The 27,383-nt window shown below is 38.5% G+C and overlaps 1 protein-coding gene across 5 annotated transcripts in view; it reads right to left on the reverse strand.

Moving 5' to 3' along the window:
* Positions 1-657: 657 nt before the first annotated feature.
* BACH1 (BTB domain and CNC homolog 1) overlaps positions 658-27,383 on the reverse strand; it is a 63,353-nt gene continuing 36,627 nt past the window's right edge. For 4 of the 5 annotated variants that reach the window (XM_041734962.1, XM_041734963.1, XM_041734964.1 and 1 more), the window contains exons 2-5: positions 19,705-19,998; positions 16,620-17,966; positions 14,537-14,743; positions 658-4,570 (exon numbers count right to left, since the gene is read on the reverse strand). In XM_041734962.1, coding sequence (XP_041590896.1) covers positions 4,109-4,570; positions 14,537-14,743; positions 16,620-17,966; positions 19,705-19,938 — 2,250 coding nt within the window. In that variant the 5' untranslated portion in view covers positions 19,939-19,998 and the 3' untranslated portion in view covers positions 658-4,108. Of the gene's footprint in view, positions 4,571-14,536; positions 14,744-16,619; positions 17,967-19,704; positions 19,999-21,002; positions 26,768-27,383 lie in introns of those variants that run through there. The other variant, XM_041734966.1, reaches the window with a different exon arrangement.

A 27,383-nucleotide genomic window follows, 5' to 3' on the forward strand; every position in this document is an offset into this window, starting at 1 on the left:
AAATAAATAAATCTAAAAAGAAAAGAAAAGGTTGAATGGGACCTAGTAGAGGAGACTCAGCAGATAAATCTTTAAAAATTAAGAGTATGAAAAAAAAAAAAATAAAAAATAAAAAAATAAAAATTAAGAGTATGAACCACCTGGGTGGCTCAGTTGGTTAAGCATCTGTCTCTAGATCTCAGCTCAGGTCTTGAGCTCAGGGTCATGAGTTCAAGCCCCACATTGTGATCCATGCTGGACGTGAAGTCTACTTTTAAAAAATTAATTAATTAATGAATTAATTAAAGGATTAACAAGGACAGTACCCGCCTTAAAAGCCCTAGCACTCCCTTCAAAAAGCCCTACATCTCTATCTGAAGATGGAGATTGAGTAAATCAGTAGCCAGGATAAAATCTGTGCTTCCTCAACCATTTGAGTGCTGGGAATATTTTTTTTCAGGCATAATAAACAATGGAAGACTCTCTTATAGAAATTCCGTTAGTCCACTTGACGGGATGAGGACTGAGTGTTATGCTATATGTTGGCAAATCGAACTCCAATAAAAAAATATACAAAAAAAAATTCCATTAGTCATACTGCTTTTGATCAAAACCCTTAAATTAGTAATTTCACATGAAAAGTGAGAAAATGGAAATGGAATGTACAACTCTATTCAATTAGAGGCAATTTTAGATCATTTTATTTATCTGTCAATTTATCGCCAAGATCTAACATTTATGATTTTGCTACATTTGGATGAGCACATGAGAAAGAATGTAAATTAAATACTATGAAAGTTGCCTTTTAATGAATCATGATCTTAACAGGAATGGATATATAAATTTAGTGGTTTTATTGCATTATTAGAAAATTATATTATGAAAGATACAAAAAAAATCAATAGATGTTATTATTTCTGTTTATTTCACCATCAGTATGCCAACTTTTACCATTATGGCTTTAAATTTTCAAACTGCCCAATAGATTTCAAAGAATAGTTTATTACATGCCTAATAAAACACTTAAAATATTTACAGATTCAAAATAGGTGTTTCAAAACTGAAAAAAGTTCACCTGAGAATTATAGCATTGCCATTTGTTTGATTTTTTTTCCCCAAGTTGTTAATGTGGCTAAGTGTCCACATGCAACCTGTATCGTCTACTGAATCAAATATATTTAACTCCTTATTTAAAAGTGGTTAAGTATTAAGCTATAGTAAATTATGTTATAAAATTTACAGATGGAGAACCAGGATTTAATTTATAACCATGTTTGTTCTGAATGTAACAATTTAACAAATGATTATTTGCTATAGCTGTAGAATTCAAATAATGAAAGCGATTTTAAGGTATTGTTACTTTGCTGAGTTAGACATAACTGTCTTTTAAATATCATCAAGCACTGAGAAGGCCAATTAATAAAGAACAGTGATCATGTAAATATGCCATATACAAACTGAAAACGACCTTTCCAAAATTCTGCATGAAGGAAAAGATATACACTGTATATACATTATCCTGTCATTTGTCTTCTTCGGCGGCCTTAAAAAAAAAAAAAAATCAAAACAAACTTTCTTAGAAAAAAACTTCCTTAGAAGTTAATGTTAAAATAGGCATAAATGTATAATGCTATGCAATATATAGAAAACTTCCCCACCTTATGGCCGAAAAACAAAGATAAAATCTTTTCTCTCTTTGTCCCTCTGTATTACAATTTGAAAATCATGTAGGTATGAGGTAGTGTAGTTACTTGTATTACATGCTGGCTATTAAAAGTAATGCTATATTTTACAAAATATTACACTTGGCCAATAATCAGAATATCATTAAAATAAACCCTTAATGCTAAACTGTTTATATGTAGAGAGAAATTTAAACCAAGTGTCTTAAAAATCATATTTAAATTCTGGAGACAACTAGGTTGTATCATAAAATATTAAGTAACCTTTCAAAGCAGTTATTTACAGTAGCAATTAAAGCAAAAGGTTATGTGACATTTGCACATACACACACTGATATGACAAACAGTTGAGTGTACACTGAGGTAGGAAATCAAGGATTCCATTGGTTTGTATAAGATTTTACATTTTGTAAACCAGAAAAGTTTTTATATTATTTTATACTTTGAAGTTAAAATCTAAAATTACAAGTATCAGAGAAACAGCTACAGCGGGGGGGGGGGGACGATATTATATATACACACACACATATATACATAATATATGTGTGTGTGTGTATATATATATATATATATGGTATACACACACAATTCTTTTGTAGTTATGGGATGCATTATCATAGAATTACTCTCCCTGACAAGTTTTTAAGTATACTTATAAAAAGCCTCTAGAAAATAAACAAGCCCAACAAGTTTTCTCTTACAACTAAGTCAGTAACAGAGATAACATACAACCACTGAAAATATGCTAGCAATATCTCCCCCAACCACCCCACCTCCCCACTGAAAAGGGTAACATTTGATAAATAATTCTGAAATATTAAGACTGGTCCCCATATGCTGTTAGGGCAAAGTTCTACTTGCTTCAGACTCGCTCCTGCAGGATGGATGCTTATCTCCCATGTTAGCTACACAGGTCCTCCACTAGACTCGGGATGCAAGCGATAAAAGTCTCTCAAGGTCTCTGATCTTGATGAAATTAAATACTTTCCAATCCAAACACGATCCACCCTTTAACACCAGGCTCTGCAAATGTTTCTGCCAAGGTGAATATATGTAATAAAAGGTTCATAGTCTATCTGTTTATTTGATTCTCAAACAAGCCCGTAACACCAGAATAGCTAAGAACCACTGAAAAAGTTACGGGGGAGGTGCTGAGATTATAAAAGCTTTATTTTAAAACAGGACTGCATGAACACAAAGATTGATTACAAAATGCCCAAGTCAAAATGACTGGTGTGCCCTTATACACCAGATTTGGGGAAGGGAGAAAGATTAAATCTGGTTTCCAAATTCCAACCTGCAGTGGAATAAGATTGAGTTTCATCCTATTTCACAAACCTGCACGGTTGTTTGTAAATACATTTTTATCTACAATAATGCTTTTTTACAAGTAAACCACAGGACTTCAAAAATAGGATGAAAAATGAACTGCCGCTCCTGATAAATGTTAGCAATTTTCTTTCCCCGTGGTGGAAAGATGTCTGGTTTTCTTGCACGGCTGACCTGTGGTGGGAGGCCAACAACCTTGAATTTTGGGAAATTCTCAAAGAGTCTGGGGAGGCTACAACAGTGCTGCCAGTGCATCCCCTCACGCCACTGTATCCCAAGTCCTATTTCTTCCAAAAGGACAAGAATGTCAGGAAACAGATCATGAGGGCCCCGGATGTGGTAGAGACTGCAGGGAAAAAAGAAAGGAGGGAAAATGACACTTATGTACTGTTTACAGGGCCGGAATTTCTGAAGCCGACACAGGAGCAGGAGCGTCCCCCATGAGCCAAGCATGGGCCGCTCCCTCCTACCTACCCCCAAAGGAGCTTAGGAGTCGCAGTCAGGCCAACCAGTCCCTGGTTCTAGTGGGAGAAGAGCAAAGCTCCAGGATTCAGGCAAGACAGGTCTTTCTCACACTGCGATTCTACACAAGTTTTCCCAGCTAGCTGACATCCCACTACAAGGTAGAGCTGAGCTCTACCAGCATCACGCAGGGAGGCATCTTCTTTTAAACCAGTGTAGTGCAAAAAGGTCAGATCCCGAGACTGTTACGGGAGACTTCTTCAGTAGGAACTCTGCAGACGCTTCAAGCCGTCAGACTGCTGTTTGATAGGCTGTTTTCATCCACAAATTTATTTTGCATACCGGGAAGAGTTATTACTAACAGTTGTTATTCTTTAAAAAATGAGCTTTTTAAAAGCCTTATGACATTTTCACATGTGGTTTTTGTTTTGTTTTGTTTTTCCTGGGATCCAGGAGGCATGTAACTTCTGCATCTCAAGGAAATCAAGGAAAGTCAGGATTGGCTTCAGAGGAATTCCCTTAACAGAAAACTACTGGGGGCAAAAAAAAAAAAGGAACCAAAACACAATAATGTCAAGAGACAGAAACTATATTATGCTTTTAAGACGTCACAACTGCAGTAGAAAATGAGTGGTGGGAAGGAAGTGAATGCAAGTTTACTCATCAGTAGTACATTTGTCGGTCATCTGCTGGCAGAAATCAGAGATGCCCACGCCCTGCCGGCAAGGTTCCACGAGGCCGGCCTGCTCGGGGGCAGTGCTGGCCGCAGCCCGGGGCTCCTGGCCGGGCCCACAGGCCACCGACCCGCTGCCCTTGGCGCTGGGATGGCGAGGGCTTGGCTCGCAGGCTGGAGGTGGCCCCGCAGGAGGCCCCTCAGGTAAACTCAAAATTGACGGTAACGCAAGCTCACCATCAGGAGTACTTTTTTCTTTTTCAGAAATTAAAAATGAGAGGGGGCAATCTGAAGCCGAGTACTTGGCGAGTATCTGTATTTGTTCTTGACTGAGAGCTGCTTCTTTACAGACTTGCTGGCAAAGTCCAGTTAGGTTCTGCTTTGTCTCACCCAGAGTTGACAAAATGTGATCTCTCTCTTTCAACAAGCTCTCCTTTTCATTTTGCTGTGAGGTGAGAAAGAGAATACAATGACTTGTGTTTAGTAGCTCAATCAACATTTCTAAGGTAACCAAACATTCCTATCTACTGGGATCACCTGGAAATTTTACTTTCAACTCAACTCAAAAATCTTATTTAGTACCTCTGAGGCCCATAATCCCTCATCCAGAACGCTGAGGCCTAAGATGTATCTTGGGATTCAGAATTTTTCAGATTTTATAAAGACAATACAGATGCGCACATAATCCCTCTAGCAGGGTCTGGGCCGGTACCCGACTATCAAACATCTTCACATTTCTAAATAAAACACATTAAAATATCAAATCCCGCACGAAGTGGGAGAAAGAAGGACATAGCCCAGTGTCAGTCTGCTTCAGTTTTCTGGTCAAAACAGTTCATGACAAACTTGCGAGGTTTTTGGAGCTTTTTGGATTTGCAGATGGTAAACAAATGTGGACCTGACATTTGAAATGGAATACAACCAAAAAAAACTACAAGTACACTAATCATAACTACTGCAACTCAGATCATTGCAGGACTCTAATGATGACTAACACTTGTTGAGCATTTACTTTGTGCCAGATATTGTACTAAATGCTTTCAGATATGCAGTCTTAATTATGTCATTCACACAGTGACTGTTGACTTAAGTACTAACAAACCCGTCTCATAGATGGGACCTGGAGTTCAACATGCCCAGAGTGAGAAAGCTAGTGAGTAAGTTACTAAAGTATGAAGAATCTGGGGAGAAATTTTGCATTTCTTAATTATTTTTTTAGTGGGGGGGCCCCCCTCTGGGGTGGCTCAGTCAATAATGCGTCTGCCTTTGGCTCAGGTCATGATCCTGGAGTCCTGGGATGGAGCCCCACATCAGGCTCCTTGCTCAGTGGGGAGCCTGCTTCTCCCTCTTCCCCCTGTTCATGCCCTCTCTTATTATCTCTCAAATAAATAAATAAAAATTTTTGAATCTTCAAAAAAATTATTTTTGGAAGTTATTATTACTATTTAACTTTTTAAATCCCTACAACAGGAAAGTCTACCGCAGAATGTTTTCAAAAGTTTTCCTGGTTCCTGCCTTTCTCTCCATCATCACTTGCTTGCTGCTACTGCTGTCTCTTTCCATCAACGTCTCACCTTATCCTTCCTGTTCTACTACCACACTGCTTCTAACCAAGTATGAGCCAGGAAACCAAATAATCAAGCTATTTATAAATTAAGAATAAATAAACGTTGATAGAAGGTCAAAGGTTTGCCCTGTGAAATTTATGACCACTCTCTTGGCTTTCTGCTTGTTGGCAGGCTCTGTAGAGCAGAGGTTGCAAGCTAACATTTAGATGGTTTATTTCAGAGTGATAATCCACAAAGACAATCTTTTAAATAGATTCTTTTCTGGAACAAAAATAGTTAAGAGGGTAAAAAGAAAATTTGCTTTATACAAAAGTGCTGCTACTTTTAGGAAAAAGTTTTTCTAAAAAAATTATACATGAATCCAATTATTGATAGTTTTGAAATATTTTAAGGCCATCTAATATTTTGAGAAAATGTACAGTGAGTATCAAAGTACTAAAGTTAATGTTTTAAAATTTATTTTATGTATTTATTAGAGAGGGAACATGAACAGGGGCAGAGGCACTGGGAGAAAGACGCAGGCTCCCCACTGAGCAGGGAGCCTGATGGAGCTCAATCCCAGGACTCCCGAGATCATGACCTGAGCTGAAGTCCCATAGACCTAATTTTATATTGTCAAGTATTCTCCAATTTGTTCAGATTTTCTTATAGAATTGTTCTCTTTTGAAAAGATAGGTATAGGTCAAGAAAATTTTATATATATATACATATATATATATGTAAATAAAACCGATCAATGTTGAACAGTGTATTTTTGGTTACAAAAAGTTTGTCAGTTGTAGGCTCCTGATTAAATGGGTCCGCAGGTGCCTAGAAGGTGAGAGCAAGACCTACTACTACCTGCCCAAGAAAGAATGCATTTAATGCGATCAGCACCCACGCCTTTTTATGTCCTCCCAGAAGCTAATCCAGAAGACAGAAACAAAACTTCCAGAAGAAAATTAGAAGTATCTTTAATGGGTCACAACAATACTCAACCACAAACTCCTCTATCAAAGTTGGGATGAGTCTCCTTTCTAAACAGCAACAAATGAAATGTCAACTGCTAATTGTTTTTTTTTTTTTTTTATTGGAGTTCGATTTGCCAACATACAGTATAACACCCAGCGCTCATCCCGTCAAGTGCCCCCCTCAGTGCCCGCGGTCCTTTTAAATTAAACATGGTTAAACAAAATGATAAATGCTTGAGCTTCCTCCCAGAAATCAGAACTGCTACTTAATCTACACATACTATAAAGATGACAAGTATTTTATGACTTCTATATCTTTAGATAAACACCAGTATGACCTTAAATATTCTCCCTCTCCTACCTCACTAAATAAAGGGTGACACAACTATTTTTTAGGTTAAAGATTACTCACTACTAGGAATAGTGATTTATGGTTCCTTATGATATAAAGCCTCTAAACAGACAGTTCCAGGAAATATACAAGTGGCCCTTAAAAGTATGAATACAAATGCTCAATTTCACTCATAAGAGAAACAGAAATAGAAGCCACCATGAGATACCAAATCTCACTATCAGACTGGGAAAAAAAAACCCAAAGCAGACAACAAAATCCTTGCTGAGGCTGTGGGCAGACAGATACAGCTGGTGGGAAGGCAAAATGCTACAACCTCTACTGAGCAGAATTTATTAATATCTAACGAAGTTACCTATTTATATACCCTTGATCCAATAATCCTACTTCTAGGACTCTATCCTAAAGACACATCTCCTTAAACATGAAAAAGCAATGTACAAAGTTACTCCTTGCAGTGTCCCAAATGTCCACCAATAAGAAAACAACGTGGATACTGTGCTACAGTCACAGCTGAATATATGGAGCTGTAAAAGGAATGACAACCTCAGGGCAACTGGGTTGCTCAGTCGTTTGGGTGTCCAACTCTTGATTTAGGCATAGGTCATGGTCTTGGGGTCAATGGGATCCAGCCCTGCAGTGGGCTCCAAGCTCAGCATGGAATCTGCTTGACATTTTCTGTCTCCCTCTGCCCCTCCCCCATCACGCTCTAACTAAATAAATAAAATCTTAAAACAACAACAACAAAAAAGGAATGATGACCTTTTTGAACTAAGAAAATTATTTCCAGGAAATCGCTTCCGCCCCCCACCCTCTGCCGGAAATCACTTCTTAAAGTGCAAAGGGTGAAAATACAGAAAAGTACACATAGAATGTTTATGTAGCAGAAATAATAATAAGAAAAAACATAAAATACTAACCTGTTTTTAGAAAAGAAACATAAGGAAATAACTCAGAGACTAACAAAAAGTTACCCATAGGTAATAGCTATGAATAGAGAGGATGGGATCAAGACTTTGGATATAATTTTTTTAAACATAGTTTTAACTTTTAAATCATATCAATGTTTTATATATTCAACAATTACACAAAAAAATGTGAAGAGTAAATCACAGTAATAAATACAAACAAACTAATTTCATTACATATCAAATTGCTGGCATGGACAAAAAAATTACCTCAAATAAATTCTAAACTTTAAACTTCAATACTATGGAATATATTTAAGGACAAAAAAGGGCAAACAAATTTAAATTTTACTCCATCTGCTTATTGTTAATAGTAATATCGATGTAATTTTGTGACTATTATAATTATATATTTTTAACAAATAATAACTATCATAAATATATACATTTATGGTATATTTACTATTAGCTTTATACTAATACATACAAGAGAGGAATACCAGAGCAGCCCGGGTGGCTCAGCAGTTTAGCGCCACCTTCAGCCCAAGGTGTGATCCTGGAGACCCAGAATCGAGTCCCACGTCAGGCTCCCTGCATGGAGCCTGCTTCTCCCTCTGCCTATTGTCTCTGCCTCTCTCTCTCTCTCTCTCTCTCTGTCTCTCATGAATGAATGAATGAATGAATGAATGAATGAATATCTTTTAAATAAATAAATAAAAGAGGAATACCAAAAAAATAAATAAAAATAAAAGAGGAATATCAATTAAGCATGAGTGTAAGTAGAATGAACCACAAAATTAGAAGAGTCACTATCTTGCATCATGTATTATAAAGACCACCAATATACACCATAATACAAAAAAAGTAGTAGTGGGGAACAGGATATTCCTAAAGGACCTCAGTAAGACTCCACAGATTACTGAAGAGTCCCAGAGGCAAAAAATATAATCTGGAAAATGATCTACCAATTCCCATCTACTCAGGTGGACACACAGACAGGGCATGCCCCACCACGCAATGCAACAGAAAGGATACGACACCAATGCACATTTCATTTCCATTCAATAACTTAAACTTTCATGGTTTATGTGATATGGAGGAATGAACTAAAACCAAGGGAAAAAAAATCAGACAAATATTAAAAGTGGGGCATTTTAAAGAAATCTGGCCTGGACTCATCAAAAAGTTACTGTGATTTTTTAAAGGGGGTGGAGGGGCCCCAAACCAAGAGACTAAAATGGTATAACTGAAAGTGTTCTGTGATGATTGGATCCTAATTTGGCGGACAAAAAAAGTGTATATATAAAATATATTTTGGAAACAATGAGGGTAATTTGAATAGGGAGTAGATATAATATTGAGGAGTTCTTAATTTTCTCAGGTGTGATCAAAATACTGGTAAAAATATGTAAGAATGTTTAATGTTTAGAAGATATATGCACGTTTTAGCATTTAGGGATGAAATGTCTTAATGTGGTAGCTTTTAAATGATTCAGAAAATAAAGGAAGAGCAATAGAGTCCAAGAGAGAAAAGACAGTGAGACCAAGATCAATCAACTGTGGCTAAAAAGAGTCCCAAACTGACCAGTAGCAAGAGACAGACCAGCCATCTGGAGCAGGGATACACACCTGCACAGAAAGACCAACAGAGAAGCAAATGTGACAAAATGTCAATAATCGTTGAATCGACATGAAGTTGTTATCCTTCATTTCACTTTTCTAGAAGCTTGAAATTTTCAAAATGCAGGGGAGGAAGACAAATATCAAAAAACCTGAGAACATAAACTTGGCTCCCTATGAGAATATAAGCATTTTATTGGCAAGGACTAGATCTCATTTATCTCTGATTTCCTGGTACCCAGCACATTTAATATGCTTAGCAGACACTCACAGAAAGGAGAGAACTAACTACTTTTATTTAAAAATACAACTACTAAGATTTATTGAGCCCTGAACATGTGCTGAGCAATACAAAAGCTTCCCATCCCTGATGTCATGTGATCTTTGCACCCATCCTGAGGGAGATGCTATCCTTATCCCCTTATCACCAATGAGGGAATGTGGGTATTAGAGGCAAAAAATTTCCCCAGGCCATAAAGCTACCAAGTGGCCAGGCAGACTTTCCAGCTGTTTGACTCCAGCCTCTGTCTGAACATTCTGTCCCAGTCCAACAGGCTCTCAAATTTTAATGTGCACAAAGATTTTCCCTGGAAACATTTATAAAATACGTGCATCTGGGGCCCCTCTCATAGGTCTGGGGTAGGACTAAGAAATGTGCGTTTTACTTTCTTTTTTTTTTTTTTTTTTTTTTTTTTTTTTAGGAAAGTGCATTTTTTAAGGACATCCCCAGATAACTCTGATGTCAATGGTCCACAGACTGCATTTCAAGGTGTGCTGCTCAAAGGTATCACGGAATGGCAACGGGCAAATTCCAGACAGGCCCAGTGGGTGTGTTTGGAGATGGCAGTGTGCATATGGGTAGAGCAGCCAGTAGCATGTGGTTTATTATTAACCTGTGCTAACCAGGTTTATTTTTAATGAAATACTGCAATCTTCCCCACAAGATGCAAAACACTAAGGCCAGATGCGGTCTCTGTACTCCTATTCTATCACAATAACAAGGGCAAGGAAACAAAATGTCTGCACATCTCAATATGAGTTCAAGTGCTTTTGTGACTATTCGGACTTCTGATCACTTATAAGTTGATATCAATCAACATTTGATGCCATCTAAGAAAAATACACTTTGGTCATTCTTTTTTTTTTTTAAGATTTTATTTATTCATGATAGACGGGGGGGGGGGGGGGGGGGGGGTAGCAGAGACACAGGCAGAGGGAGAAGCAGGTTCCAGGCAAAGAGCCTGATGTGGGACTCGATCCTGGGACTCCGGGATCACGCCCTGAGCCAAAGGCAAGACACTCAACTGCTGAGCCACCCAGGCGTCCCTACTTTGGTAATTCTTTGCTTTAAAAAGTTAAGTTCCTTTCATTTCAGAGTTGCCTTTCCTTGAGGCCAAACTGGTATAGAAACCTATTATTTCCTAACTTCTGAATTAATGTTCCAGTAAAAAACAAAAAGAAATATGGACCTTGTAAAGAATTCTATAAAGATAAGAGTTTCGTAAGCCAAACACATAACAGAAGTTGAATGAGTCTTGAACTTTATTGGTTAAAAAAAAAAGCCATGTACTGGTTTGTAGACTATACATATTCAAAATCCTTATAGTAAATGCAATGCTAAATCAATGCCTAACTTCTAATATACTATCAAATTTTAAATAAATGTTAAAGGTAATTACCATCAATTTACCCATCAAATAAATGTGTATTTATTCTTTCTTTTTCTCCAAAGGTTCTAGTTAGATTCTGACAGAACTTCTTGTTGAGAAATACAACTCATTAATTTACTGAATTCGAGCTAACATCACTCTTTGGCTTTCCCAGCACATTAAGACTATTCAAGTCTCTTTTATACATGATCATTACTCTACAGACCTACCTTGAAGACATTTTAAATCACTATTCTTACTGTAATCAAAACATTTTTTTTCATGTGTTGACCCATCCAGTCTATTATCCTATTCCTCTCAGAACAAACTACAAAAATTATATAGCCAATAGCCAGAGGCTAAAGCTTACTAAAATAGGAGACCCTTCACCTGAATATTACCAGACCATAGCAACCTATAGTATGCATTTATTTATATGTTAACCTAATCAGTTATTGGCGATATTTACATGGCTGTTTAATTTTACTACTAAATATAAACCCTTAAATAGGTTTGCTAAAATACCACCCAGACTATAAACACGAGAAAATATTGTCTATTGTCCCTGTTTCCAAGAGTGTCATCTCAAATTTAAAAAAAAAAAAAAAAAAAATCTGCCATAGTCCTCCATATTCTCAGCTCTCCATATACTAAATACAAATCTGTGATAAAAGTATGGCTGTCTCTCTTTGCAAAAGACAAGACCCATAACATCATCCAATAACCAGGGTCTAAATTCCAAGTAAACCTCTTAATGTAATAAAATATGTTAAGGCCCAAATTATTTTCCTTCTAGGAAAAGGGCCAGCTTTCTTATTCCTCTAAGCTAATAAAAAGCACATACTCTGCTTATTTTCACCTGAGACATCTGCAGCAAGACTGAACTTTACAAGTGCCCCTTACCCTTTGCAACTAGAGTGTGCCTGTATAAATCACTAGAACTGCGAGCAGTATGACGGACTTGGGCAGAGTTCAAGGAAACTAAAACACAAAGCAAGTCACTCTGCTCAAAAAAAAAAAAAAAAAAAAGAAAGAAAGAAAAAGAAAAAGAAAAATTAAAAAAAAACAAAAAACAAATAAAACCCAAACACAAAACCTAGCATGCCTTCTCCAGTGATACTGGGGAGGAGAGAGACTGGGCTGAGCTCAGACTGGTGCACATCTATGTGAGCAGATCCCTGGCAGGCTATCTGCTCTGCCTGCCCAGAGTGGGCTCTCGGCAGCCACCTTGCTGCTATCTGTCCTTGCTCTCTCGCCACAGAAGACACTGAGCTGAAATAAGCCAATTAGATGCTCACTTTCTTGGGAATTTAGAACTAAAACCATAGTGTCTGTCTGGACTAGACCCTAGAGGAGAGTGAAACTATTTAGGAGCCACAATGCAGCCACTCTTCCCATACGCACTTAGCAAAGAGTCACCCTGTGGAGTGCTGTGTGAGCAGGTGCATCAGAGATGGGCTAAGAGAGAAGATTCTCTGGGTTTCTGGTAGTTTTCTACTCCCTTGTTCTAAACTAAGGTCTGCTCCATTCTTTGGCTTCTACATGAGACACACCTGTATCCTTACAACAAATCCACTGATTCATTCATTCATGCTTCAGATGGTTTCTGTTGTTTACAGCCAGTGTCCAAATTAATATAACAGGTAAACAGGGTACCAACCACAATATATGAACAAGTTTTTAATTTTCTACTTTTCTGAAGGTAGATAAAGGCACAGATTGGCTTTTTATTTCTATTTTTCTGTGATGAAAGGATTCTGTGTGAATCCTTTCTGGATTCAAAGGAGGAAATCACAACATTATCATAACAACCTGGATAAAACAACAGCATTAAATAAGGATATGCACCTCCTGGACATTTTTTCTAAAATGTTGTTGTATGATTGCTATCCGTTGCTAGAATGTTTGTGTTTGAGGACTTGCTACAATCACAATTTTAAACTTTCACCAATAATTAACAAAGACTCAAAACCAAATATTCAAAGAATGTTTTTACTACTTCTAGGTGCTGGGTCCCTGCTGTCTCTAACCACAGTGGTCTTGTTTCATATGATACTTCCTTCTGCCAACCCACTAGGGGAACAGAGAACATGGGTGCAAATTAATCCATTTTTCACTTAATTTGTGTTTCAATGCTGGAATAAATAACAAGATTCAATAGAGTAAGTATTCTTCTCACTTAGGGTCTCATTAGATCTTAAATTTTCTATTCATACCAGCCTGAGTTTTTCCCATAGATGAAAGATCCATGTTTGTTTGTTTGTTTGTTTATTTTTTTATTTACAATAGTCACAGAGAGAGAGAGAGAGAGAGGCAGAGACATAGGCAGAGACATATGCAGAGGGAGAAGCAGGCTTCATGCACCGGGAGCTCGATCCCAGGTCTCCAGGATCGCGCCCTGGGCCAAAGGCAGGCGCCAAACCGCTGCGCCACCCAGGGATCCCGATCCATGTTGTTTTATTTGCTCTGGTATCAACTAAAACAAGTTATTTAAGTCTAGAATTCATTTAAATGAACAACTAGAACATTAGCTTTTAGAGACACCAAACACAGCACAAAGAGATTAAAGTGTTTCATTATTTCTCTAATCTTTACTTAACCACTAAGAATTAGGTGGACAATGGGGGCGCCTGGGTGGTTCAGTTAGTTAAGCATCTGCCTTCTGCTCGGGTCATGATCCTGGGGTCCCAGAATCGAGCCGCACATTGTGGGTCTCCCTGCTCAGGGGGGAGCCTGCCTTTCCCTCTCTCTGTGGGCCCTCCCCTCTCCACCTGATGCTATCTCACGCTCTCATGCTCTCCCTCAAATAAGTAAATAAAATATTTTAAAAAAAGAATTAGGTAGAGGGCAGCCCCGGTGGCTTAGCGGTTTAGCGCCGCCTTCAGCCCAGGGTGTGATCCCGGAGACCCCAGATCAAGTCCCATGTCTGGCTCCCTGCATGGAGTCTGCTTCTCCCTTCCCTCTGCCTGTGTCTCTGCACCCACCCCCCCGCTTCGGTCTCTAATAATTAAATAAAATCTTTAAAAAAAAAAAGAATTAGGTAGACAGTAAGATTATCCTTAATTTGTGTATCATTTTAAAAAAAAGCACCCAGAAATAGTTCTCAATTTACTTAATATAGCATATCACACTAAATATGTAAAGTACTCACACAAGTAAAATAGTCTACGATAACACTTTTTTATTATTTCCTAAACTTTCTCAAAATGTAATAGAATTTGCTTTCTTAAAATGGTAATTGGTAAATTTTGAAATTAATGTATACTTGAGCATTATATCTGACTTAGGAATTGAAATAGCAATTTCCTCTATAAAAAAGAATGAATGTAGTGGAATTTAAGTAACAAGAAACTTATATACTTACCAGCTTCTCAATTTCTGATTCAAGATTCTGTATGCAGTCAAGTTTCCTCTTGCGACAGCGCTGTGCAGCAATTCTGTTTTTACTTCTTCTTCGAATATCATGGATACAATCCAGTTGTTCTGGAGTCAGTTTGTGCATTTTCAACAAGGATTGAAAATCATTTCGAGAGAGTGAAATTATTCGTTGTGCATTAAATGGCAGTTTTACCTAGAATGTAAAATAAACATTAGTAATTGTTGCCGCACTATGGAGTTATACTTAAATCTAGGAAGAGGAAGGTATACATCTATATTTTCCAGAGAACTTGAAACTTCCAGAGAACTTGGAAATAGAGAAACTGATCTCTATTTCCAAATTCTATGTAATCACTTATAATAAAGACTGTTAATTTGGTATTTCTAGACTATTTTAGAAAGAGTTCAGAAGACAAGTAAATTGAAGAACACATTTTTTTTTTTTAGCAGATCAAAAACAACACAAATATTCGTGTATTTAAAACAAAAAAAAGGGATCCCTGGGTGGCGCAGCGGTTTGGCACCTGCCTTTGGCCCAGGGTGCGATCCTGGAGACCCGGGATCGAATCCCACATCAGGCTCCCGGTGCATAGAGCCTGCTTCTCCCTCTGCCTGTGTCTCTGCCTCTCTCTCTCTCTCTGTATGACTATCATAAAAAAAAAAAAAAAAAAAAAAAAAAAATTTCTAATAAATAAATAAATAAATAAATAAAACAAAAAAAATAGAATTTATTTTACTGGGGTATGTTAATAACCCACAGATACCTTTAAGCTTCTTTCTAAAATGTTTTTAATGTGTTTAACCAAACAAAAAAAAAAAAGTCTGTTTTATACTTTGATTTACATCACCATGCAGCTGATTTAACACTGGTATAATTATACTAGTAATTTCTAAAGCATTTCAGAAAATTAAGTTTTCTGCCAAGAGAGTGGTAGTTTCACATAACTCAACTTAAAAATCTACACATTTCACTTTTTCCAATATAGAAATGGTTAGAAAAGCCTTATGAATATTTTAAAGTCATTTCCAAAATACTTAAATTTGGAAAAAGATAATTTTTAAATAAATTGTTTGACAATTATACTAATCATCAAAAATGATTACAAAACATTGATCAGTTTCTCTGAGAACGTACTTAATTTGTGTTTCAAACTTACAGAAACTAATTATATACATTGTTTTTCAATGTCTTAAGTGCTTTGTTTTTTAACATTCTTTTCATAGTTCCAAACATTGGATTTATAAATGCCACATACAAATCTGTAACTATAACTCATGCATACATTTACTTCTTAAATTAAATCACCAATAACTTCCTTTCAAAGCCAAGGGGACAAAAAAAAAAAAAAAAGAAAACCTCTGTCCCTCTTTTAAACCCATGTCACCCAATAGCTAGAAACCTAAAGAAAATGATAAAGAACAAACAAGCCTTTATTATCACCAGAATTATGGTAATGTTTTACAGAAAAGCAGCTATCAAATACAAACATTTGTACACAAAGTACACAGATCATGCTTGGTGGTTAATCACACCAGGTACGTGTCACTCATGCTAAATTATTATTAGCTGAAATGGCTAAAGGAAAATAAGAAAAAAAATTAACTGGGTCTAAAAAACTAAGGCAAAGAAAACTGCATTAGAAGCCACATTCCTACACCTAGTCACTGCTAAGTCATTGCTAAGTGACTAGTCCCAGGCCCAGAGATCCTGTGGCAATGAATAAGATTGGAATATATGTTGCATTTTTCCAGGAGTTACCATTTGCCAATCACAGAATCATTTTTTTTTCTCCCTCCTGAGATATGGTATTTGATTTAAACAATTCAACAGCCCAAGTGTGAATCCTCTCCGGGGCAAACATAAATATACCTGCTTGAAATAAACAAACACGTCCTTCAAACTCTGTCACTCTTTTGGTACTGATCACGCGGTTTTATAACTGTGGGTTTCCTCCTCCTCCCTCCCTGAGCCTGCTCATATGTCCCTAGTGGTGCAACAGGAGCTGGCACAGAGTGAACCCCAATTACTAGTGGTAAAGCAAGGACTTAAGAACACATTTTCCCCTCACCTCACATTCTTGTTCTCTGGCTGAACAGGGTTCGCTGTCACCTTCGGTATCGGTCTCAGAGTCATCCCCCAAGCTGATCACACAAGCATATGGGCAAGGCTCCTGCTGGGGTTCTGAAGCATACTCATCGTTTCCAATTTCCAAATTGCTTGAACAGCCTTCGGTACTCAGAGTACTTATAAAAGGGCAGTTGACAGAACTCAACGTTGTAAAAGTCCTCTGTCCCGGCTCGGGGCTCTCGCTAATCCGGATACCTAACCAGGGACACTCTGACCGCTTCTGTGAGTAGATCTGTTCAGAACTGTCTTTGGCCACAGCAGGCGATAACTGCATTTGGCAAGAAGAGTCTGTGCTGCCAATGTCACTCCAGAAGCCTTTTGCTAGATGTTCTGCGACTTCGCGTTCCACACTACTCCGATCACTAGAGGCAAGGCTACTATCTTCCCTGGGGCCAGAGTCAGATTTCAAATGTAAATCCTGACTTTCACCAAATGTTTTCTCCTCTCGAACCTCTGTACCTGACAAAGGCTTTTCTGTTAACACTGCTGTGTTTTGCATTCCAGCAAAATTCAAGTCACCATATTGGTCATAGGTGTGTAAAAGGGACAGAGAATAGAGCCCGTGAGGGTCTGCAGACGAATTGTGGGGGAAAGGAGTCACTTCTGATTTTTCTGACGGGCACTGAGAAGCAGGATCTTTCTTCTTGGTTTCTTCATGTTCTGTTGCTGATTTACTTTCTTCACATTTTAAAATCACCTGCAGATCTGCACAGTCCTGGATTCTTCCCAGACACTCATTTTCAGATGTCTCATTCGGCTGAACAGAAGAAGCATGAACATCTCTGACGCTGGATTCCACAGTACGGACTCTGTCAGTTCCAAATGCTTTTTGGAATTTTCTGTATTTGGGGCATAAAGATGGCAAAGCCAGAGCAGCATCCTTTTCTAAACACATGGATTCACAGGTTTGACTGGCACTGTCTTGTAGAGGAGATGATACTTTTGTATTTGCTTGATACCGATGCAGTTTCCACTGAGGAGTCTGGACATTTTTATTTTCCAAAAATTCCTCCACTTCGTCAATTTCTAAATCCCTCTGGTCCAAAAGTGAAAATTTAAGGTCTGATTTTTGACAGTGTGATGGCATGCATTTCTTTTTTAGGCATTCTTGCTGGTCAGCAGTGGAGTCCAAAAACTTAAATCTGAGAAACTGAAAGCAGGATTCCTCAATGTCACGTACACCTAAAAATTCCACACACTTGCACACTTCATCCACATTGTCCTTACTTAAAATCAGCTTGGCAGTGTAGGCAAACTGAATTAAAGGTTCAAATCCTTTAACTGTCACCTGTTAATATACAAAATAAAAACAGATGCATCACTTGAAAGTGGTCTAATAGATAAATAAAAGTAGAAGGGGAATAATAGAGAGATGAATAACTTATTTGTGATCATTACACAATGGGTATTTTTAATTTGGTATGTAAAAATATTCTTCCAGAAAATGTAAAGCTACTAGGAGTCTGGAAAAGCATGCTTATCACACCCATTCATTGGAACCATAGCCTTTACTTTATAGATTCCACTCTTAAAGATGCATGAATTACAGTTTTATTCACTTGAGGTAAAGACATTAAACTGCCATTATGACATGTGCTGCTACTTTTAAAAGTAATGGCTAACCTGTAACTGGCCTTTATCATTTTCTTGGTATTCCCTTAATCACTGACCTCTGACACAGAACTGATAATCTGTTGATTCCCCAAACTATTGCTAAAATTTCACAGAAGGAAGGGTGGCCAGCATAAGCTAAACTGTAGGCTTAGTATCCATCACAGAGTATCTCACAGAGATCTGTCATAAACAGAACAAGTTCTACAAACTCCTCTTAACAACTTCTGATTTGTGTCTCAATTCCACACGGCTCAACGCTCTTCTAGTTGCAGTTACTAACTAAATAAAAGCAAGCTATCCTAATAAGAGTGCTTCCCAGTCCTGTGAGAGGTCTCCTGAGGCAGGACATAACAAGGATAGAAACATTTAGGTGCCTGAGCTCCACAATAGGCTGGTGGGAAACAGATGCATAAAACCAAGCTTTATGACACAAAATCATCTTTTGTTTACCAATGCATAGAAACAAACTCAAGAAAGAAGAAAGGGGGAACAGGACACTTATGGAGTACCTACTTTCCATGAGGCCTTTTCTTAGAAAAATGGATGATTCCTAGAACCCTAAACCCACTCAGTTTCCCATCACAGGAAAAGGTCCAAAGGGAGAGAATATGACATAGGGTGGCCATTCTGAGCATGACCTTTCCCAATATCTATAATCTACTAGCTGTGCCTTGCTTTGGTCATTTTATCAAAAAATAACACAGGGTGCCTGGGTGGCTCAGTCAGTGAAGCATCTGACTCTTGATCTCAGCCCAGGTCTGGATCTCACAGTTGTGAATTCAAGCCCCAACACTGGGCTCCACACCAGGTGTGGAGCCTACGTTAAAAAAAAGAGAATGAGGGCAGCCCGGGTGGCTCAGCAGTTTAGCGCCTGCCTTCATCCCAGGGTGTGACCCTAGAAATCCCGGATGAGTCCTGCGTCTGGCTCCCTGCATGGAGCCTGCTTCTCCCTCCGCCTGTGCCCCTGCCTCTCTGTCTCCTCTCTGTGTATTCTCATGAATAAATAATAAAATCTTTAAAAAGAAAAAAAAAAGAGGATGAGGGGTGGTGCCTGGGTGGCTCATTCCATTAGGTGACCAACACTTGATTTCAGCTCAGGTCAGGATCTCAGAGTTGTGAGATCAATCCCTGCCACAGGCTCCATGCTGGGTCAAGTTATTCAACTGCTAAGCATTGTTAACTAACATCCAAAACTAACAATTCAAAAAACTAAACTAACAATTCTACATGTGAAATGTCATAATTTCCATGAGAAAAGTTAAAGCAATGAGTTGCAGAATCAGGGAATGACTCCTCAGCCATATGACAAGAAGGACATTTTTATTTTTAATTTTATAACTATAAAGAGATTTAATTAGGTTCAATTAAATTAAAATCAGGGTGACTTCCAGAAACATAGACCCCTTTCCCACCTCTTCTGGTAGAGTAATGTTAAGCTCTGCATCGGACTGGCCTACAATTCTCGAGTGGAGGTAACTGCTACATGCCGCCAGCACAGACCGGTGGGCGCGGAACCGCTGGCCCTCCACGAGGACAGTGATGTCGCACAGCACGTCCTTCTTCCGCTGGTCGTTGAGGCTGAGCAAGACATTGGTGCTGTGCACCGAAGATTCATAGGCAAAAACCGCGCTCTCACTCAGAGACATTCTGCATAACAAATGGTGTCGGGAAGTCCAGTGAAAGCATGCTTCTAGTCGTCATCAATCCTGCAAAAATACATGTAAGACTGCACTTAAATAATCGTTGAAAGTATTTTTAAATGACAGTGTCAAAGATAACTTAAAATACTCATCTCAAAAACGAAATGAAAACAAAAGCCTCTAGAGAACCTAAGACACATTTATCATTTCGTTTAAAATATGTTCTTCACAGCAAGTTTTAGTTTGTCTAATTTTAGGAAAAAGGATCTCAGGATGAGGGAGGGAAGAACTTTTTGAACCAAGGATTTCAGAGCTCTCTGAAAGTGAGACATTTCACATTGAGAAAACACCTCCAATGCGCAAACAGACCAGGTCCAGGAAATTTCTGGGTGGCATCCCAATCCTGTTGCTTTATGACGTTAATGGGCCTATGTGCGTAGTTCCCCTGACCCTTGGGATGGGCCTGACAGTGGAACAAGCATATGGCATTTCACCATTCCCCTACCCCTTTCCCCAACATTTGACAGCTAGTAGGAGGCTTTGGTGCTTTATAAGAAGAGACACACTGTACATAAGGTAAAGTTCCTCCAACATAAAGAAGAAAATGGCAGGAGAAAAAAAAACCTCAAATTTGTCAAGCCAGATCTTAACAAGTCTTTTTATGTAATAAGTCTTACTTTACACTACAAAACAGAGGCAACAAGTACAATTATTTCACCATTTAGAACATGCTTTTACCATACACAGAATCTCTTGGTTTTCTCAAAATGTTCAAACATAAGTTATCAAAAATGTATATGCATTTTAAAATACATTTTGAATACGTTTTCAGTATATGACATATAACTGCCAAATATTTTTTGAGCATATACAAAAACTACTAGCAAAAGAGGATAGCCACAATATATGTATGTCTATATATTTTTAATCATGTACTACTACTATTCTTATATATTACATATTATAAAACACACAGAGACTGAAAGCAAGAGATTAGAAGTTAAGTTCTGGTATTTTCTTCCAGAGCCCAATGGGCAGTGGTGAGCACCCCGCAAGCTGTGTGTGCATACCCCACTATGGCATGATGACCAGGCTGAGAAACTCCTCACAGGTATCAATCCCGTCATTGACTTTTGTTCTTCTGAACTAAGTCACTGCCTGAAACAAGAAGGTTCTCAAAAGTTCAGTGACTGAATAAACGTTATTGTTTCCAGACTCTCTATATGCCAACAAAAATGAAAGGAGACAAGAGGACTACTAAAGTTCAGGCACACCAGGCCCAGATCACGGGTGACTTCTGCCTCAAAGACGGGCGGTTTTAGTCACAAACACATGAAATGCATCTATAAATCCTATCCTACTTATGTGTTTATCTTTGAAGTGCTCAATATAGCTAAAATGTTAAGTTCCTCAGAAGTAGTCAATGAAAATAAAATGTCTCATTATGTGGTTAAACTCTACCCCAGGTTAAGACTCACAACCTACCATTTACTGATTCAGCACACCACATGAAATCATGGCAGCTTCAAAATTAGACCCTAGAACTAACTCGACTTTTGGGTGGTGCCTTTTCGAAAGAGTAGTAAATTCCCCTTAGCGATTGGTCTTAATATTTCAGTTATCAACACAAGGAATTAAAGTTAGGAATAGTAAGGAAGAACTGTCATTCAGAGAGATCATGTACACTGTGTGTGTGATACCACACAGACCACTGCCCTCCACTGTCTCTAAGACTGTGTACCTCTCAACACTTTCCATACTCTGGCCCTGCACCCAAGTCCCCCCCCTCTTTATTCTTTTCTGGCATCTGCCTTGCAAACCCTTAAAACTTGACTAATCTTACTTTTACATCTTGTCATTCTGCCAAACACCACACAGGCAGGCAAAACTATAGAGACGTATAGGCTGGTGTCACCATAAAATTGTGGTGTGCGATTTCAGGGACTCAGCATTGTTATCCAGTACTTTTGTGTACCCTGATATCCCCCTTCTCGACAACAGCCTTCCTTTTTTCCTCAATGAGTGTCTTTCCCAGTAGACAACCATAACTGGGATCCAATCTCAGAAAATACTACCCCCTACCACCTCCACAGTTCCCTCTCACATTAAAAACAATCCTTAATGTCTGCTCTTAACCTCATGCCATCCTTGCTTCTCTGGAACCCAGTACCTTCTCTTAACACTCTCTTCTCACACTCTCTTCTCACATACGTCCAAATTCTCTCTTTATGCTAGCTTCTTCTCATTGGACTTTGCTAATAAATACATTTAAGTCTCTCAAGAAACTATCCCAAAGACACTAACAACTAACAGCAAATATCCATTAAGCTATCATTCTGTACCAGGCACTGGCCTGAGGTGCTGACATAGCTCATCTTATCTACTCTCCACCACTGTCCTATGTCATGGATGCTCTTATATCATCCCAACCTCACAGAGAAGGAAACCGAGGCTCAGTAAGAAATATCTTGGCCGCAGTCAAAATGAGGATTTGTACCAAGCACCTGACTGCTCCATATTTGTCTCCAGTTAGTATCTGCTGAACACACAGAATAGAAAGTCACTGCAGTACTGTGGGGAGCCAGGTATTACTAAAAGGCTGTGCACAAAAATAGGGAAATGGGCCTCTGAGGAAGCCAAAAGCAAATAAACTGGACCTGAACTTCAAAAAGAGGATTCTGGACTCTTTAACACTGCAACCTAAAGGTACTCTGGATCCTCAAGGAAACTACAGCCCAAACAGTTCCCATACCTTCACTTTGGAGCTGCCATCAGCCCACCTGTGGCCTCAACTGCTACTACGCACCTCGAATTCCACAAAGGATATTCTTGGCTCAACCCTCCTGTTTAGGCAGTTCGGGGTGACAGGTCACTTCCTAAGTTCACAGCCAGCTTACAGATTTGCTGTGAGATACAGGTTGGGTGATATGCCAACCTCAAGCCCCATCAGCTACAGCTGAGAGAAGCCAGAGATCCAGGTAGTACAACAAAGTCACCGAAGAGGACCCCTCTAAGAAGTGTCTCACTTCGAACACCTGGGTGGCTCAGTGGTTGACCATCTCCCTTCGGCTCAGGTCATGATCCTGGGGTCCTGGGATCGAGTCCCAAATTAGGCTCCCTGTAGGACACCTGCTTCTTCCTCTGACTATGTCTCTGCCTCTCTGTGTGTCTCTCATGAATAAATAAATAAAATCTTTAAAAAAAAAAAAAGTGTCTCACTTAAAGCACTTAAAGGCATGTGCATACCATGACTGGTCTTGCTCCCAGAGACTCATGTGGATACCTTCTTTAGCCCCTGTAGCCAATCTCTTACTGAGACCTGCTACCCTCTGCCTCTAAACACTGAGACCCACTTCTCTCCATCTGCGCTGCCACAGTTCTGGTCCAAGCCATCACTGGCTCTTGTCTAGACAAATGCTGCTCACCCTTTTGTAATGGCTTATAAGCCCACACATGTATATAGTATTAGTATATATTTGTATATATTAAATAAAAGTGAAACTAAGTTTCATATATCAATATTTTATCCTTGCTAGTGCAAAGTACTCTCACTTCTACTCTGTTCTATTAAAAAAAAAAATTCTAGTTGTGATCCACTCAATTTCAAGAACCACTAATGACCATCATCTCAGGCATGGAAAACACAGTCCGGTGGCTAATACACAGTCTAGAATCACACATTGTCTAAGTTCAAATCTCAGCTCTGCCATTTCCTAGCTTTATGACCTTTCGGCAAGCTGCTTCACCTTGCTAGGTCTTGGTTTCCTCACCTGTAAAACGGGAATAACACCACCATCTCCTCACTGGATTGTCGTGAGGTCTACATGAACAATGAGGGTAGAATTTAGCATAGTGCCTGGCCTATAGCAAACAAATAGTAAATACCAGCTGCTCTTAATAATGATAGTAATAACAAAAGCTTCATCCCCCCTAAGCCCCTCTAGATCCTCTTCAATTCTCCCACAACAAAGTGATTTCTCCCTTGCCACCTAAGGTGTCTTCCAAATTCCTTAAGATCAATTCTAAATCCTTAGCCTATCCTCCAGACCTGAATTAATCCAGCCTCATCTCAAGCCTTTGTCTCCCTCTCTTGCTATTCTCCAGCCTCACCATCCTTCCTTCCATCCTGAAGAACCAGTTCCTTTCAACCTCAGGGCGTCTGAACATGCTGTGCCTGCCACCTGCACTTCTCCTACTCCTCAGCTGGCTAACCCCTCACCTTTCAGATCTTAGCTTAAATGTCAAACTCTCCCCTGACTTGTTTACTGCCATAACTCAATCACGTGACATAACTGTACCTGACTCAGTGTAGGAACTTGCTTTTGAATGAATGAATTCACATACTTACTACAAATCCAAAACCTGGATCATCTACATGGTCTCCCAAACACTGTGCAATCAGCTATTCTAGCATACATAGGAGCAGTGCCCCTAAGCCAAGCACTCAGAGAAAAGTCCTTGGATAGCTTTTCCAAGAATCAGGAGCAGCAAAAGGGAGCCCACCTCTGGGAGCTAGAAACAGATCTATAGGACAACTGGCCAAAGAAGAACAAGACTTGGCAATTATAAACACAGCCAGTACAACAGACTTGCATGAAGAACAATGCCATGACCTTGGCCTCATCAGTATGGGGTGCTACAGGAAGTTAATCTGAAAATCAATTTTCCTAATTCGGAAAGCGATCTAAGAGGTCAGTAATCCCTTTTTACCCAATAACATAATGATTAAGGAATGGCACAGAGCCGTCTGTTAGAAGATCTGTTAGTGATCTTCTAACATTTCTCAAACCTAAAAGGCAACACCACCACACAAGAACCTTCCACATCTAAAATTCTGTTAATTTATTAACATCAAATTTAGATTCCTATGTTATACCTGAATTTTGCCATATTCTTGGAAATACATGCTGTTGTTGTAATTCAAAATAAAGGTTTGCTGACCTTTGCAACTTGCTGATTCATTCAGTAATGCTGATAAAGGATGAACAAGCATTTTAAAGCTTCCTGTACTTCAATTTGGAAATAACTTCTGCTCTCTGTTCAACATGTACAATTTGTTTTAATACAGTTACCATTTGATGTTTTTGCTTTCAAAATGTTAAGGAAAATAAGATGCTACGGCTCTATCATATTTTCATAACTTCAAGGATAATTTCCTTTAAAAGAAAAACTTTTAAAAACCTAAAGTGAGTATCCAGTATCCTGATCATGGGCTAAGTACAATGTTTCAAAACAAAACTTCAGAAAGTAACTGTATGAGAATTAAGTCTCACACATACAAAAAATGGAATTTCGTTTCCCTCAAGTCTCACAGAACTTTTTTTAAAAAAAATTATCAATGTATAAGGGCACACAAAACAATCTAAGACCAAGAAATCACTTAAAAGAAAAAAACCATCATCCAAACATCCTTTATCTTCACTGAACAACGATGAATGTCCTTTTACAAGTATTCTTAAGCTACCCAACAGATTTAGTGCCATGAAAACACAAATAAAAAGATAGTCCCTACATTCAAGAACATAACCTAGAGACGTTCAAAGTGAAAATGATGCCTTGGGGCAAAGGAGATGACAAATATCATTATAATCAACTTACACAGGAATGTGAACATTCCTAAAGGTATTTGTTTACAGTAAGTCTTCTAACAAAAACTACTTCCTGGTCAATTCTCATTTGACCATAATATTCAATTAATGAGAACAATTATTTCCAAGATGTTCTGTTAGCCCAGGGCCCCTGGGGGTGTGTGCATGCACGTGTGTCTATATATATATGGTTGGGCATAAGTTGGACATCTGATAAAGCACAATGGACAACTGAATTGGCCTTTATATAAAAGCAATGTTCTCCATCTGAAGCCTGGAAGAATTCCTTAGAACTGCCTTCCCTTTCTCTCTAGCAGCCATTTGGAATTTCTACCTTTTCCTCCTTATTGCTTCTGTCCACCACCAACTCCATCACCCTGTCAATCAGCTTTGCCTCACTCAGTTTCAGGTCAGTCTTTAATGGCTCAGAAGACAGGAAAACTCCTCTTCGCACATCATCCTTCTTGGCTCCCTCCTAAGCTTCAAGCTCCCCTGAGCTAGTTTCTGTTACAATTTACCCAAGATACCAGAGTTTGAGTGTTCTTCTGATATTAGGTACGCCTTACCTTCTACTGTTCAAGTGGACGGCAAAAGCCTCAACAGTATTGTGTGTGTACACCTTTAGTCCTTGGTCTTTTCCTTTCAGAGCCCTTACATGTATTTATATAAATGCATAAATATATACGTAAGTTTGTTTTTATTTTTTTAAGTTTTTTTTTAATATAAGGTAGCGATGCCCACAGGAAAATGTCTTTTTAAAAAGAAGGACTTTTCCTGTTACCAATCCCCATTTTGAAAGAACCTTAACATCAAAAAGTCTGTGGCAATTTAAATCAGAGATAATAATTTAGGTCTATGTTCTTCCCTACATTCTCAGACCTGACTCACCTGCCAGGAAGAATAACTCAGTGACCAAGATTTGCTATTTTCTTTAAGTTTTCGCAGATTTTTTAAAAAATATTTTATTTATTTATTCATGAGAGACAAAGAGAGAGGCAGAGACCCAGGGGGAGACTAATGTGAGACTCCCTCACATCCTGAGCCAAAGACAGATGCTCAACCACTGAGCCACTATGGTGCCCCTAAGTTTTTGCAAGTCATAAATATCATACTTGTTTAAACATCATATCTGATTATCATTTTTTAAAGATTTTATTCATTTATTTAACAGGAAGAGCACAAGCAGAGGAAGTGGCAGAGGGAGAAGGAGAAGCAGACTCTGCTGAGCAGGAAGCCTGATGTGGGGCTCAATTCCAGGACCCTGTGATCATGACCTGAGCCGAAGGCAGACACGTAGCTCACTGAGCCACCCAGCTGCCCCTACATTTCCTAATATATTCCTCTTATGAAAAAACTCTAAGTATGGCTAGATAAGGTAGATAAATGTATAGATTTTAAAAAGCTAAATGAAAACAGAAAACTTGAATTAAGTAGAAGACCTTACAGAAGCAACAAAAACAAGAACATTGTTTTTAAAGGACTTTTTTATAAGGACCAATGGGAAAATGACCTGGAAATCGATGTCAAAACTATGTGACTGAAGATGCCACACATCTTCATAAAAATGAGATCTTCATCTTCTCATAAAAATGAGAAGTGGGGAATGGAGAAGGTGAGCAAGTCACTACAATTTTTGCACCTCATGGTTCATTCCCTGCTTCCATACATGGAGAGCTGGACTTTTTTCCACTTATTATTTCCTCACATGCATTTAATCATGCATCTTTTATTATATTTACTTGGCCTGATTCCCTATCTGAAATGATAAAGGGATTAAGTTATACACAGAGGAGAGAAATCTGAATGGTCAGAGAAGTTTGAAGACTTTATTTACAGACTCACCAACTACGAGGTCAGAAACAG

This window comes from Vulpes lagopus, chromosome 20, assembly GCF_018345385.1.
Source record: "Vulpes lagopus strain Blue_001 chromosome 20, ASM1834538v1, whole genome shotgun sequence".
Lineage (NCBI taxonomy): Eukaryota > Metazoa > Chordata > Mammalia > Carnivora > Canidae > Vulpes > Vulpes lagopus.